The following is a 13,849-nucleotide window of genomic DNA, read 5'->3' on the forward strand; positions in this document are numbered from 1 at the left end:
CAGGCGGGCGGTGGAGGGGCGAGTCCGCCAGCCGGGAAGAGCCTGCTGTGTTAGGAGCCAGCGTGAGAACAGACGAGAATCCCCCCAAGACCCCAAAGATAGACACATCTCTAAACCTGTCTGCAAGCTCCAGAGGAGAGCTTTTAAATGGACTGGAGCTGCTCTGGGGGATAAAAGCTCTTTTGTTTTCCTAACGCTGAGAACGTCTGAGTTATGGCATTTGCTTCAGGGAACCCCTTGGCGGGCGGAACAGTGAGAAGGCACCAGCCGAACCCAGAAATCAGAGTTCAGGGTCAGGACAGGTTTAATGAAAGGTCAGGACGCCGGAGCGGGCCATGCGTCCTCCACTCCGGTGGACGTGAAGCCAGTCTCCCGGGAAGTCAATCAGGATTTGGGCTGGGAGGCGGGTCATTCTGACGGCCTCGGCTTCAGGGGCGATGAGAGGGGAGTCGATGGGGAACTCCCCCCGAGCCCTGGTGCTCAGACACCTGGTTCCGGGGTCTCTGGGAGAGAGGCCGTTCTCATCTGAGAAGTGCTTGCGTGGCCAGTGAGCGTTAGTATCCATTTGGGCCTCCATCAGAAGCAATCTTTTCCCAGGAACCTCTCGACATCTGTCAGGATCACCCCCCTGCCACACGGAATCTCTCAGAAACTCAATTTTTGTTTGGGAAGGAGCTGGCTGCCGCCTCTCCAGCCCCGGATACCATCCATCCTCATTAGACTCCCTGTCCAAACTGCCAGGCCTTGAGCGCCAACGCCACCTGATCCTTCCTGGAGGACAGGCACCTGGAGCTGTGTCCCGAGACCCTGGGGCTGGACACGCTCACCAGAGCCTGCTTCCTGGAGAGACCTGCGTGTCGAGGGTGGAACTCAGCAGCCCTGTCCCCAGGGCCACTTTACAGTTCATACACTCCTGCCCCCTCCCCCAGCATCATGCCAGCGCCCTTCAATCCCTGGAGGCAGGCAGGGCAGCCTCAGAGAAGGCCAGGGATGTGCCCAAGGTCACCCAGCAGCCTCCAGGCCTCCCGCAGTGGCACACACTTATTCTTGTGTTCAAACACTGAGCGCCCAAAGCAAGCCAGGGCCAGGGAGGTCAGCAGTGACTAGACAGGTCAGCAGGCTCCCGGCCTGGCGGACAGAAGGACGAGGAAGCCGACTTGTGCCAGGAATGGGGAGCCCCGGGGCTCAGAGGAGAGACCCCTATTCCAGTCTGGGGGATGGGAGGAGTGAGAGGCAGGGAGACGGTGTGGCTTGTCTGGGGGCCGTGGTAGTTCAGTGCTACTGGCCTGTCTGGTTTAAGGAGGTTTGGGTCCACGACAAGGCAGGGGAGGCGGCAGGGGCTGGGTCATGCAGGTGATCCTCAGACCCCATCATCACTCCCATCACAGGTCCGGCCCTTCCGTGACAGGAGTCCCAGGGGCAGGGACCACACCCTCCTGTGGCCACGTTAGCTTAGGGTGGGCACCACACCCGCACACCCTCGGCGCTCTCTAAATGCTTGCCAGATGATGGCTGTTGGCACCCTTTGGCTGCATAGTCTTATCTCTGTAAGTCTTGCTTTTCTCATCTGTAAAATGGGTACAATGTAGAGCTGCTCTGCAGATGTGGGCGAAGTCAGAACCCTTCACAGGCTGCTCACCCACCTGTGAGGAGTGAGCGGGGAGAGGGGCTGGGAGGGAGTCAGCGCTGAGCCCCGGAGGTTCCCTGTGAACACAGGATCTGGCTCTGCCTTGTAGCATCTTATAATCAAGGGGAGGCAGAGTCGTAAAAAGAAAGACCGGTTTTTCTTATTCAGAAGGTGCCGAGTGGGATGAAGCCAGCCATTGCCAGCCCACACCCCCCACCCCCAGCGCCCCTGGCTGTGTGAGATGCGAGGGTCACATCCCTTCTTGGAGGGCCCTTGCTCATCTGTCCAGTGGGGTGACCCTCTTGCCTGCCTTGCAGGGCCTGGGGAACGGGGTGGCTGTGCCCGGAACCTGCTGCCGGTGGGCGGAAGGAGGGTCTCGGCGCCTGGACTCCCCGCCCCCACCCAGGCTTCCTGTCCTGCTGCACAGTCTTGTCCCCACCGCAATCTGCCGGGGGCAGCGCTGCCCCCTAGGCCTGATTGCCAAGCCCTCATCATTGCATAGTCACTGGCCGGGTCACACACACTGGGTCCAGATCAACATGTCCTTCAGCAGGGACTTGGAGTGGCCACGATGGGACCCTATACCCGCCTGCTCCGATCCAGTCTCCCAACACCACAGTGCCAAGTGGCCCAAACCCTATTCTGTGCGGCCCTGTACTCTGCCAGGTGCTTCCTGTGTGCGAGGTCAGCCAGTACACATCTGCCTGTAATTGGTTCCCCTGGAACGGAGCCCCCACTTCCCCCCACCTGAGCTCTCCAGGCAGGGAGGAAAATCCTGCCCTCACATGGAGAACATCAAAGGAGCCCAGCAGCAGGCGCAGGCTCGGGGAGGGATGAAAAGCTCCCGGGGCCTCCCCAGGTGCCAGCCTGGACCCCTGCGCCGGGGAGGCTGAGCAGCAGGACCTCGGGGTCCAGTAGATGAGATGTTAGCTCCTTCCTACTTGGGCTGCAGCTGTGGCCAGCTCTCCTTGTCCCAGAGGCAGTGGGGGCAGGGGATCTGCTGTGACATTGATGGGCCACAGTGTCCCCACGCTGCTGCCTGGCCCACGCCCTGCCCTGGGGAATGGGTCCTCAGAGCACACACACCTCATAATGGCAAGGTGACTGGTGATTGGTGACAACACCCTCGCGTTTCCTTGGTTCATCGTGCAGAGAAAGCATGCCTCTGTTGGGAGCAGTTTGGATTTTTCAAACTTTTAACGGAAATAGGACAATGCACGTGCAGGGCCCAGCCCCGCGTCCGATGTGGCTCAGCACCCAAGAAACAGCAGCTTGGCAGTGCTGTGCCAAGAGCCGGCAGACACCGACTGCCAAGCCTGGGAATGACGGCAGGGCGCCAAGCCCGGGGGTACCATTTTCAGTCAAAAACAAGGAGTGGGTCCGATTTCCTTCTGGGCTCAGCAGCTGGCTCTGAAGGTGGTGATGTTGGTTAGACCTACTGTGTGCCATCCATTTAGGCATTGACTTTGTTGCGTCTTCCCCACCGGCCCTGCGGGGGCTTAGGCAGAGAGAAACAGATTTGGAAAGGTTCCGCGACCTGTCCGAGGTCATGTGGCCTGTGGGAGGCAGAGCCAGGATTTGAACTCAGGTCTGCCTTGTTCCGGACTGAGCCCAGAGGCCTCCCTGCGGGCACTGCCCAGAGGTGTCCAGAAAGGAGTGAAGGAAAAGCCAGACTCTGGGAATGCCGCAGAGCCGCCCCAGGGCTGCCTGTGAAGGGTTGCCGTAGTGCACACATCCAAGTTCTTTGTTCTTTAAAAACATGAATCCTCCTCTGCCAGGACCCCTCTGCCCCCCTCCGAGAATCACCTGATCAGAAAGCTGGGGAGGCTGGTGGAGGCCACAGCTCCACAACCAACGCAGTCCTGTCTGTAACTGGTTTCTGCAGCCGTTTCATCACAGTCTAGGAAAAGCTGCAGTTGCTGCTTCCAGGGGGCCGTTCTAAGGCATCGGAGACCCTCTCTCCCAATCTCATAGGGTTTGGGCCCACCCATCCCCCATTCCTTGGGTTTCAGCTCCTCTGACCAGCTGGCAAGGCCCTGCTTAATGTGCTGTTCAGCCAGGCATCTCCTCCTCCAGGGAGCCCTCCCAGATAACCACCTCCAACTGCCCCAGGAGAGGGACTCACTCCTTCTCAGGGTTCCGAGCGAGCTCTGTTGAATGCTGTGCACCAGCACATTTAATTCTCATCAAAACTTTGTGGGTTGAGGCGTTTATAATCCCAGCTTTACAGATGAGGAAACTGAGGCCTGGGGTTTGGAGGAATGTACCAGGGTGGGAGCTGCTCGCCCTGTGGCTGCTGGCTTGTGCGTCTGTCTCTCATGGGGCTGTGAGCTTTGAGGGCCAAGGTCATCCCTGTGAGCCCAAGCACACATGGGGTGCTGTGCAGGAGCCCTTACTCTGCAGGGGAGAAGCCACGTATCCTGTTGGCTGGAGTCTGGGTAGGACTCACGTCTCCTGGGTGCCAGCCCAGGGAGCTCCCTGGGAGTGAGCGTTCACTGTCATCCCCACTCCTCTGGCCATCTCAGCCCTGCACACCCAGGTTGCCCACTCCTCCAAGCCTCAGTCTTCTCATCTGCTTAATGGGGGCACCAGCCCTCCCTCCAGGGCTGTGGCAGGAGGGCCAGGCCGTGCTCATCCTCTAAGGCATTGGCTGGGTGCTGGGGCGACCACAGAGCCCAGTTCAGTGCTCAGGACGCCAGCTGCATGTTCTGGGCATGGTGGCAGAGCAGTAGCTGGTTGGTCAGGGTCTGTTTGCAGAGGCAGCCCTGGGCGGGATGCAACCTGCGGAGTGTGAGGCTGCAGCAGCCCAGAGGCCTCTCTGCCTCCTTCGGTCCCCGGGCCCCGTCTGACAACACAGGGCCGTCGGTGGCTGCTGCTGTGTCTTCCTTCCTCTGCGTCAAGAGCTGTCACTCCTTCCTTTGAACCCGCCCAACACCATCTGCAGGACCATGTGGGCCCAGCTCTCCCTTGGCAGAGCCCCTCTAAGTGGCACTTCCAAGATGCGCCGGGCGGCGGGCTTCTGAGAATCCGCACCAAGGAAACACTGTCTGTCTGTCTGCCCACTCGTGGCATCTGCCCAAGAGGCCGCGGCCACAGTGAGTGTTTCTACTCAATCGTTTTCCAGCCAGGACCCAAGAAAGATGCCCCCGGAGCTGGACCAATTCATATTTTGGCCTGAAAACGAATCAGTAATTTTTGTTTCCCTGCCTTTTGCTCCCCGCCTCCATTTTGTTTTGTTTTGTTTCAAGACAGGGTCTCACTCTGTCGCCCAGGCTGGAGTGCAGTGGCGCGATCTCGGCTCACTGCAACGTCCGCCTCCTGGGTTCAAGCGATTCTCCTGCCTCAGCCTCCCGAGTAGCTGGGATGACAGTCAGCCCGCCACCACACCCAGCTAATTTTTGTATTTTTAGTAGAGTTGGGGTTTCGCCATGTTAGCCAGACTGGTCTCGAACTCCTGACCTCAAGTGATCTGCCCGCCTCAGCCTCCCAAAATGCTGGGATTACAGGCGTGGGCCACCGTGCCCAGACTCCCCACCCCTTTTTGCTGAGTGGGGATTCATGTTTGGTGGGTGGGGCAGAAAGAAGGGGAAGTGGACGCCTGGATCCCTTCCTCACTTCCTCCCACTGTCCTCCCATCCCGCCGGTCCTCGTTCTGTAATTAAAGCCCTCTGTGCTTGGCCACATGCAGGCGCCTGGCGTCACCAACGTCCAGCGTCGCTGAAGCTGTTTGCCAGAAATACGAAGTCACAGCTGCAGTTCACCGTGGGCTCAGAGTCAGACTAAACATTCCCCCACACGGGGGAAGCTTGGAGAACCCACCTGGTGATCTGGGCTGTGCTTGGCACTTGCACTAGTCAGGCCACATTGGGCTGTCATTGGCTCGAGGTGGGGGCAGGTTTCCAAGCCTGAGATCCTAGCACAGGGCCCGGCACAGGCAGTCACTCGGGATTTGAACCAAGAAATCAGGACAGCCCACGGCAAAGGTTGTCAGCGGTTCCCAAACCGCGGCAGTACTCCGTGGGCCACTGGCAAAATCAACTGAATCGGTTTGATCAACATTATTTTTCCAGTCAAATAGAGTGGAGTACTACACGATAGAAAATATCAGTGCACTAAGGCCAGGCGCGGTGGCTCACGCCTATAATCCCAGCACTTTGGGAGGCTGTGGCAGGTGGATCACAAGGTCAGGAGTTCCAGACCATCCTGGCCAAGATAGTGAAACCCCGTCTGTACTGAAAATACAAAAAAATTAGCCAGGCGTGGTAGCAGGCGCCTGTAATCCCAGCTGCTCAGGAGGCTGAGGTGGAGAATTGCTTGAACCTGGGAGGTGGTGGTTGCAGTGAGCCGAGATCGTGCCACTGCACCCTAGCCTGGGCGACAGAGTGAGACTCTGTGTCAAAAAAAAAAAAAAAAAAGAAAAGAAAAGAAAAAAGAAAATATCAGTGCGTGCCCTTCTGCATTAAGCTAAGTCTGCAGTCTGGCAGTCTGGATGCATGTGCCAGTGTGGTGACGTCGGCTGCATCTCCCTGGGACATGGTCAGTCTTCAGGTCACTTCTCCAAGGCCAGAACACGGATGTGTCTTGGTGCCTCAAGAGGGGGTCCGCAGTCCGTCACTGCACACGGCAAAGTGCCCACGTTGGCCGACAGTTGCTGCAGCTAATTTTTTTATTTTTTTGAGACAGAGTCTCGCTCTCGTCACCCAGGTTAGAGTGCAGTGGCGGGACCTCGGCTCACTGCAACCTCTGCCTCCCAGGTTCAAGCGATTCTCCTGCCTCAGCCTTCTGAGTAGCTGGGATTATAGGCGCCCACCACCATGCCTGGCTAATTTTTGTATTTTCAATAGAGATGGGGTTTCACCATGTTGACCAGGCTGGTCTCGAACTCCTGGCCTCAGGTGATCTGCCAGCCTCGGCCTCCCAAAGTGCTGGGATTACAGGTGTGAGCCACCGCTCCCGGCCAGTTGCTGCTGTTTCTAAGTGGGTGTTGATTTGGGCTACATGGACAGGAGTGCCAGCCATGTGTGATTTTAGTGTCCTTTCTTGGGCAGAGGCAAAGGCAGAGGGCCAGGTGTGCTCACCCCAATTGATTGGCACCAAGGAGGAGCCCCAGGGGGATGGTGGGGTCACTGTAACTGGCACCCAGACTGGGAGGGCAGTGGGAAAGAGGGGGCCGAGGACTGTGGGTGCAGGGATCAGCTCTTGGCACCAGAGGCCTAGGTAGGGGGGCACACTCAAGGCTGCAGCCACCCTGGTCAGTGGACCCACCACCAAGCGCGAGTGTGGACATAGTGTAGGGCACCGGCAGCGAGGGTAGGTCCAGACAGTCATGGGACTAAAGGCACAAGATGTAGTCGGACCCTGCTTTCTGCTGCTCACGGCCGCCTGGCCTCTGGCCGGTGTCCGAGCTTGGGCCCTGTAAGGGTGGGGCGCCTGGGCTTGGGGAGGGACATGGGCGTGCAGAGAGCACGCAGTCCCCACGCTGAGTCTCGACTGCCCATCATCCCGTCAGGCAGGACACAGGGGCGGGAACAGCCCCTCCCGCCGCATCCTGAAGAGTCAGGGTAGGGCTGGGGTCTGGCGAGTTCCGTACGTGGCAGCACTGGTTCCAGGCATCCCCGGGTGGGAGTGAGTGCTGGAGGCAGAGCCTGGGGGATCCTCTCGGAGGCTGTCGTCTGGGCTACCGGGGCTTCTTGCTGTCATTCTGGATGGTCCCTCTGAGCCTTTTGGAAGAGGCACAGCCGGGCACCTGTACATCAGCCCACCCGCCCCTGGTTGGGCATGCCCACAGGCTGCTGGGGTCTCCCCACCACCCCTACTGTGGCCTACTTCCCTGCATTTCCTGCCCCGCCCAGCAGGCAGACACAGGGCCCAGGACCCTGCCCCTCCTCCAGGGCCACCCTGCTGGCCAGACCTGCTCTTTCCCCATCCTCCATGTCTGTCCTGCCTCACCGGGTTGGGGTCCCCCGAGCACGGTATCTCCTGTGTTCCTTTGCCCTAAGGTCCCTGAGGGCAGAACTGTGGCCTTGTACCCGCTGACTTGGCTTCTGCAGCTGGTGCCTGGCAGGAGATGCTCAGTGGAACATCTGTGTGAATGAGAGGCTGGGACAGACCCCTCGGGAGGGCTGGGGGAGAGTGGAGGCCGGAGGCCGGGAGAGGCGCAGTGGAATCAGGAGCCCTCGCCCAGGCCTGGACCTCGGTGCTGTTGCTCTCCATCCAGCTGGCACTTGCTGGACACCTGCTATGTGCCAGGCCTGAGCTTATTCTCGGTGGATGGTCGTAGCCTGGGAGGAAGGTGTGGCTATGATCTCTGCTTTACAGAGGTGGGTGCTGGGGCCCGGAGAGGTGGGGGTACTTGCCAGGGCTCTCTAAGGCAAAGCTGGGGCCCTGGAACCCAGATACACAACCCCTGCCTTCAGGAACTCCTTTATGGAACTGAGCACTGAGTATGCCCAGGTCCCCAGTCCCTAGGGCAGAGGCCCAGCTGACGGCCAATGCCAGCCAGGCATCCCAGGGGGCTTCGGGCCTGCTGGTCCCTCTAGCTCCCCTCCTCCTTCAGAAACAGGCTCCCGCTGCCCGTTGCCTTCTCGGGGGAGAGCCTGAGCTTCTGCCAGGATTAGGCCTTTGAAAAGGTGCGTGCTCAGGGTCCCAATATGCATCCATCAATACGGCTCTCCACTGCTCCTCAGATCTCCCCGAGCCTGATCGAATTTCCTTCCGCCCCGAGCCGGTCACTCCTGAGGACTTTCAGATTTCAGAGCTGGGCCAGGTTTGAGGCAGCAAAGCACGAAAAAGGAGGTGCCATCTCCCTCCAGCTCCCTGACGTCAGAGCTGCCCAAACGCCGTGACGGACACGTCCCTGAGAGCTTAGAGCATCGGCAAACGCTCACACAGCAGACGCCTCGGGTCAGACTGGGCACCCAGGCAGTTCCGAGCGACTGAAATCAGGCTACTTAGTAATGAAACTGGCAGCTTGCTGGTGCCGCAGCCAGATCTCTAACACATCAGACTGACACAGATGGAGGCCGGCCGGGCCGCGGTAGCTGCCTTGGAGAATAAGCAGGAAAAGTCTTGTTAAACAGAAAGAGGGCTGGGAGGGCTGGGGAGGCCAGCCGGGATGGATTGTCAGCGGATCCTGTAAATACTCCAGGCAGCTCTGGCCGGGACCAGCGTGGTATTATTTCAAAGCAATTTAACCGATGGGATTCCTGACTCCCAAATCAAGAATGTTATTAAAATGAAGAACAGAGGCAGCCTGGGCACTCGTTGGTACCCAAGTCACACCCCGCCAGCTGTGGGCTCCTCGTCCTCCCCTGAGCAGCCACTTGGACTCCGGTTTCCCAGCCCCCCGACCCCCGCCCAGGCTTGTTTTGGGGGAGGGGAGCTTATTGAGGGATGGGGCTCTGGAGGCCAAGCCTGGGGTGTGTGGGGGATGCTCTTGGTTCTCAAAAACTGGAGGATAGGCCGGGCACAGTGGCTCACGCCTGTAATCCCAGCACTTTGGGAGGCCGAGGCAGGCGGATCACGAGGTCAGGAGATCGAGACCATCCTGGCTAACACGGTGAAACTCTGTCTCTACTAAAAATACAAAAAAATTGCCGGGCGTGGTGGCGGGCGCCTGTAGTCCCAGCTACTCAAGAGGCTGAGGCAGGAGAATGGCGTGAACCTGGGAGGCGGAGCTTGCAGTGAACCGAGATTGTGCCAGTGCACTCCAGCCTGGGCGACAGAGTGAGACTCCGCCTCAGAAAAAAAAAAAAAAAAACACTGTTCAGTTTTGTTTTGATCTGGAAAAAGATATTAGGACCCTGCCCCTTCCTCACTTTATTTGACCATTGGGGAAACTGAGGCCCAGAGCAAAGTGCTGGAGGTGGGCCCCAAAGCTGACTTTCCTCCACCCCACCGAGATTCGTTTTTTTTTTTTTTTGAGACGGAGTCTCGCTCTGTCGCCCAGGCTGGAGTGCAGTGGCATGATCTCAGCTCACTGTAACCTCTGCCTCCTGAGCTCAAGCAATTCTCCTGCCTCAGCCTCATGAGTAGCTGGGATTACAGGCACGTGCCACCAAGCCCGGCTAATTTTTGTATTTTTAGTAGAGACAGGGTTTCACCATGTTGACCAGGCTGGTCTCGAACTCCTGACCTTAGGTGATCCACCTGCCTCGGCCTCCCAAAGTGCTGGGATTGCAGACGTGAGTCACCGTGCCTGGCCTACCACTCCCCCCTACCTTTTTTTTTTTTTTTTTGAGAGGGCCCAAGCTGGAGTACAGTGGCATGATCACAGTTCACTGCAGCCTCAACCTCCCGGGCTCAAGGGATCCTCCTGCCTCAGCCTCTCAAGTAGCTAGGATTACAGGCGCCCACCACCACACCTGGCTAATTTTTTAAAATTTTGTGTAGAGACGGGGTCTCACCATGCTGTCTCAAACTCCTGGGCTCAAGCGATGCTCCTGCCTCAGTCTCCCAAAGTGTGGGATTCCAGGTGTGAGCCACAATGCCCGGCCTGGAGTAGCCTCCCGAGCAGCTGGGATTACAGGCATGCGCCACCACACCTGGCTAATTTTTGTACTTTTAGTAGAACCTGGGTTTCATCATATTGGCCAGGCTGGTCTCAAACTCCTGACCTCGTGATCTGCCCATCTCGGCCTCCCTGAGGGGCCATTTCGGGGGCCTGTGGGTGTTTGGGCAGTCCCACCTCGAGCCACCACGAGGCTCTGGAGCCCCTGCTATTTTCCAGGCCCCAGGCTGGGGGCTGTTGGGGGAAGTGGGCAGCCGGACCCCTGCCCTCCCGAGAGGGCAGATCGGGAGCAGGGTGAGAGGAGTCTCTGGGCGGGGTAGGCCCAGCTGTGAGTCCTGGGATGGTCGGTGCCAGCGCCCCATCCCCATCTTCCCTTTGCAGGTGTTTCAGCGCCGGGAGGACGGCTCCGTGAACTTCTTCCGGGGCTGGGACGCCTACCGAGACGGCTTCGGCAGGCTCACCGGGGAGCACTGGCTAGGTGAGCATCCCGCCCGCCTCCCGGCCCAGGTGGGCCTCCTCCCCATGCCTTCCGGACACAGTTGGGTCCCAGCCGCTCCTGAATGGGTTTGGACTGGGTTTCCCGGCACACCTGAGCCAGCTCACAGGTGTCGTCCGTGAAGGTGACAGGCATTCAGAAGGAACCAGGCCAGACATTGCCAACGGAAGTGATTGGCGTGGGTGGGCTCCGAGTGCTCATAAAGGCTGAGGGTCCCACACGCCCTTGGAGGCCAGTTCCTGCCGGGCTTGCCCTGGGACCTGCTCGCTGTCCCGAATCAAGCAAGCTTGGGCAGGTGGTCAGCAGCATCCCAGGCAGCGGGAGGACAGAGGAGGACCCGGCACCGCCCTGCCCACGGGTGCGAGGGACACCAGGCATGTAAATCCCAGGAGCAGCCAGTGGTGCTCCCAGCCAGGGCTCCTGTTTGCGCCTGCAGGCAACCGCACGCCTTCCCGCCACAGTCCCTGCCTGGCACAAAGTAGGGGCTCAGAAGGTTCTGTCAATATTATTATTTACCTTTCAATTCACTCAGTATTGCCGGGCACGGTGGCTCACGCCTGTAATCCCAGCATTTTGGGAGGCCGAGGTGGGTGGATCACGAGGTCAGGAGATCAAGACCATCCTGGCTAACCCGGTGAAACCCCGTCTCCACTAAAAATACAAAAAATTAGCCAGGTGAGGTGGCGGGCACCTGTAGTCCCAGCTACTCGGGAGGCTGAGGCAGGAGAATGGCATGAACCCGGGAGGCGGAGCTTGCAGTGTGCCGAGATCAATCACGCCACTGCACTCCAGCCTGGGTGACAGAGCCAGACTCCGTCTCAAAAAAAAAAAAAAAAAATTCACTCAGTATTTTAAAATTTTTGAAAGTCCTTAACATTTCACTATCTAAACAAAATATTCTAAACAAAACCTCATTTACCTAAAGAAAATATTTATCTTAACAATATCCTAAAAGAATCACAACTTTCAGGTCTACCTATATATTTGGGAGGTGGCTGTGGCTTGACATGAGGTGGGTTTTTCTGGTTGTTCTTGAGATATAATTTACATACAACAGAATTCCCCGTGTGGAAGCGCATGACCCCATGGCTTTTAGTATATTCAGAATATTACATCCATCATCACTGGGTCCAGAATGTTTTCTTCACTCCAGAAGGAAACTCTGTGTCCCCGGGAGCAGTCACTCCCTTGCAGGCTTTGAATATACCTGAAACGCACAGGTGCTGGGGGACGCATGCCCTGAGTGTCATCTGGGCGGCCTCGAATGCCCCACAGTGTCGTCCTGCACTTAAGCCCCCCAGGGTGCGTGCCGACATCCAGGGAGTTCCACAAGCTGCGGTGGTTCCACAACCTTGGGTGGGAGGGAGAGGGTGAGAAGGGTGAGGACATCCGGGGAGTTCCCCAGTGCAGGGCAGAGCTGGCGGGGGAGGGAGAGGGTGAGAAGGGTGTGGACATCTGAGGAACTCCCCTGTGCGGGATCAGGGCTGGTGGGGGGAGGCTTGGGCAGGAAGGAGAGGGTGAGAAGGGTGTGGGCTGGCATGGCTGGCGGGAAGCACCACCTGAGGGGCTGAGAGCGCAGGTCTGGGCACCAGCTGGGGTCAGGGGGGCTCCAGGCCTGTAAGGATGTTCAGTGACACCTTTGGGGTGGTGGCCCCAAAGGCAGGGTTGGGGTGGCGAGGCGGGGCCACCCCTCTGTGTGCATGGAGGCCCCTGGGCAAGATCTGCCACCGATGCCCCCTCCTCACCCGGGCCCACGAGGGCAGGGCCCTCTCCGACCTGCCGTGCCCTGGTCCCTAGGGGGTGCCGGCAACAGGGAAGGTCACACCCCGTGTGGACTTCATGCCCACACCCCGTGCTGAGCCCCGACCCACTGAGCGCCCAGCTACACGCTTCCCATGCATCGTCCCCAAAACCTCACATCTACCTAGTTGGGGGCCCTGCTGTCGTCCCCTCCTTTTAGAGATGAGGAAATTGAGGCCCAGGAAGGGGAGGTCTCTTGTCACAAGCATGCGTGGGTTGGGGTGGGGGGAGCCCCAGCAGGGTCCACACACTGGTGCCCAACCAAACTCGCCTCATCCCCTGAACCTGGTGGATGGCAGGAGGGGAGATGGGGAGACCCTGCCTCAGGCTCCCCAAGCTGGGGGTAAAGAAAAGGACAAGGCGGCAGGAATGAGCTATGCCCTCGCCACCACCCACCCACCCCCGGAGCAGCGGTGATGCCCGTGCTCATGGTATCTTAATTGAAATCTATCAGCAGCCACAGATGGTGCGGGAGGAAGCATTTAAGCAGGTCCTGATTCCAGCATCCTGCAGACGAGCCCTGACAGGAATGTCAACAGCGCCGGTCCCTCCTCTGCCGCACCACCCTCCCCATCCCCTCTCATTGAGTGCTTTGTCTTTTCCTATTGAGTCATGGGAGCTCTTTATATATTAAGGTTATCGATCATTTGTCCAATACACATGATAGGTATTAACTTCTGGCCATTTGTCTTTCAGCTTTTTCTTTTTCTTTTTTGGGGTCATGTTATTACTTATTTCCTAGGAATTTAAGATGTTTATGTACTCAGTTCTGCCACCCTTTTCTTCGTATCATTTCTGGGTTTTAGCCCCTGCTGTCCTTTCCTTCTCTTCCTAGTTTTATTTTAAGTCTCCTTTATTTTTTCTTCTGTTTTTCTTCTCTTTTTTTTTTTTTTTTTTGAGACGGTGTCTTGCTCTATAGTTCAGGCTGGAGTGCAGTGGCATGATCTCGGCTCACTGCAACCTTCACCTCCCGGGTTTAAGCTATTCTCCTGCCTCAGCCTCCCGAGTAGCTGGGATTACAGGCGCCCACCTCCATGCCCGGCTAATTTTTATATTTTTAGTAAAGACAGGGTTTCACCATATTGGCTAGGCTGGTCTCGAACTCCTGACCTCGTGATCTGCCCGTCTCGGCCTCCCAAAGTGCTGAAATTACAGGCGTGAGCCACCATGCCCGCCTTTTCTTTTGTTTTTCTAGTGTTGTTTTAGGTTGAGAGCTTTGGTCCAGCCGGAATCCACTGGGGTGGCCGTGTGAGGTTTAGGGTCTTACTGGTTTCCTGTCCGTTTCAAGCCGTCAGCCCTCTTTCTTACTCCCTGCGATTTGAGCTGGGAGCTGGTGAAGGAGTTGGATCAGGGGCCCAGGGAATCTGGGAAGAACAGCTAACATGGCTGGGGGCGGTTCTGGAAGGAGGGGGAGAGC

At 57.9% G+C, this 13,849-nt stretch overlaps 1 protein-coding gene across 9 annotated transcripts in view; it reads left to right on the top strand.

Annotated features, from left to right (window-relative positions):
* Positions 1-13,849, top strand: part of FIBCD1 (fibrinogen C domain containing 1) — a 41,720-nt gene that overhangs the window by 20,447 nt on the left and 7,424 nt on the right. For all 9 annotated transcript variants that reach the window (XR_013405379.1, XR_013405380.1, XM_077967500.1 and 6 more), the window contains one exon: positions 10,518-10,614. Coding sequence is in view for 7 of the 9 variants with exons in the window: in XM_077967500.1 (XP_077823626.1) it covers positions 10,518-10,614 (97 nt within the window). In the remaining 2 variants the exon portion in view is untranslated. The remainder of the gene's footprint in view (positions 1-10,517; positions 10,615-13,849) is intronic.

This window comes from Macaca mulatta, chromosome 15 (genome assembly GCF_049350105.2).
Source record: "Macaca mulatta isolate MMU2019108-1 chromosome 15, T2T-MMU8v2.0, whole genome shotgun sequence".
Classification (NCBI taxonomy): domain Eukaryota; kingdom Metazoa; phylum Chordata; class Mammalia; order Primates; family Cercopithecidae; genus Macaca; species Macaca mulatta.